This window comes from Penaeus monodon, chromosome 19 (genome assembly GCF_015228065.2).
Source record: "Penaeus monodon isolate SGIC_2016 chromosome 19, NSTDA_Pmon_1, whole genome shotgun sequence".
Classification (NCBI taxonomy): domain Eukaryota; kingdom Metazoa; phylum Arthropoda; class Malacostraca; order Decapoda; family Penaeidae; genus Penaeus; species Penaeus monodon.
Window position 1 is genome coordinate 6,852,791 of NC_051404.1, and position 211 is coordinate 6,853,001.

Consider the following 211-nt stretch of genomic DNA (forward strand, 5'->3'; position numbering starts at 1 on the left):
AGATGTGACATTTATGAAGATATTATAAAATTAATGATGCAATTTTTTTCATCTGCAGAGTGTTTGGTATTCGTTGGGGCACCATCATATTTTCTTCATTAGTCACAGTGGGTCAGTTCATTTACGCAACAGGTGCAGTTACAAATCAGTTCTGGTTGATGCAAACTGGACGTTTTGTCTTCGGGTAAGTTGTGTAAGGTATCCTTTTCCC

At 37.4% G+C, this 211-nt stretch overlaps 1 protein-coding gene across 1 annotated transcript in view; it reads left to right on the top strand.

Annotated features, from left to right (window-relative positions):
* The window catches only part of LOC119585033 (major facilitator superfamily domain-containing protein 1-like), a gene marked incomplete in the record, with an annotated part of 11,251 nt that overhangs the window by 3,763 nt on the left and 7,277 nt on the right, over positions 1–211 (top strand). Inside the window, 1 exon segment of the mRNA XM_037933650.1 lies at positions 59–184. Coding sequence (XP_037789578.1) covers positions 59–184 — 126 coding nt within the window.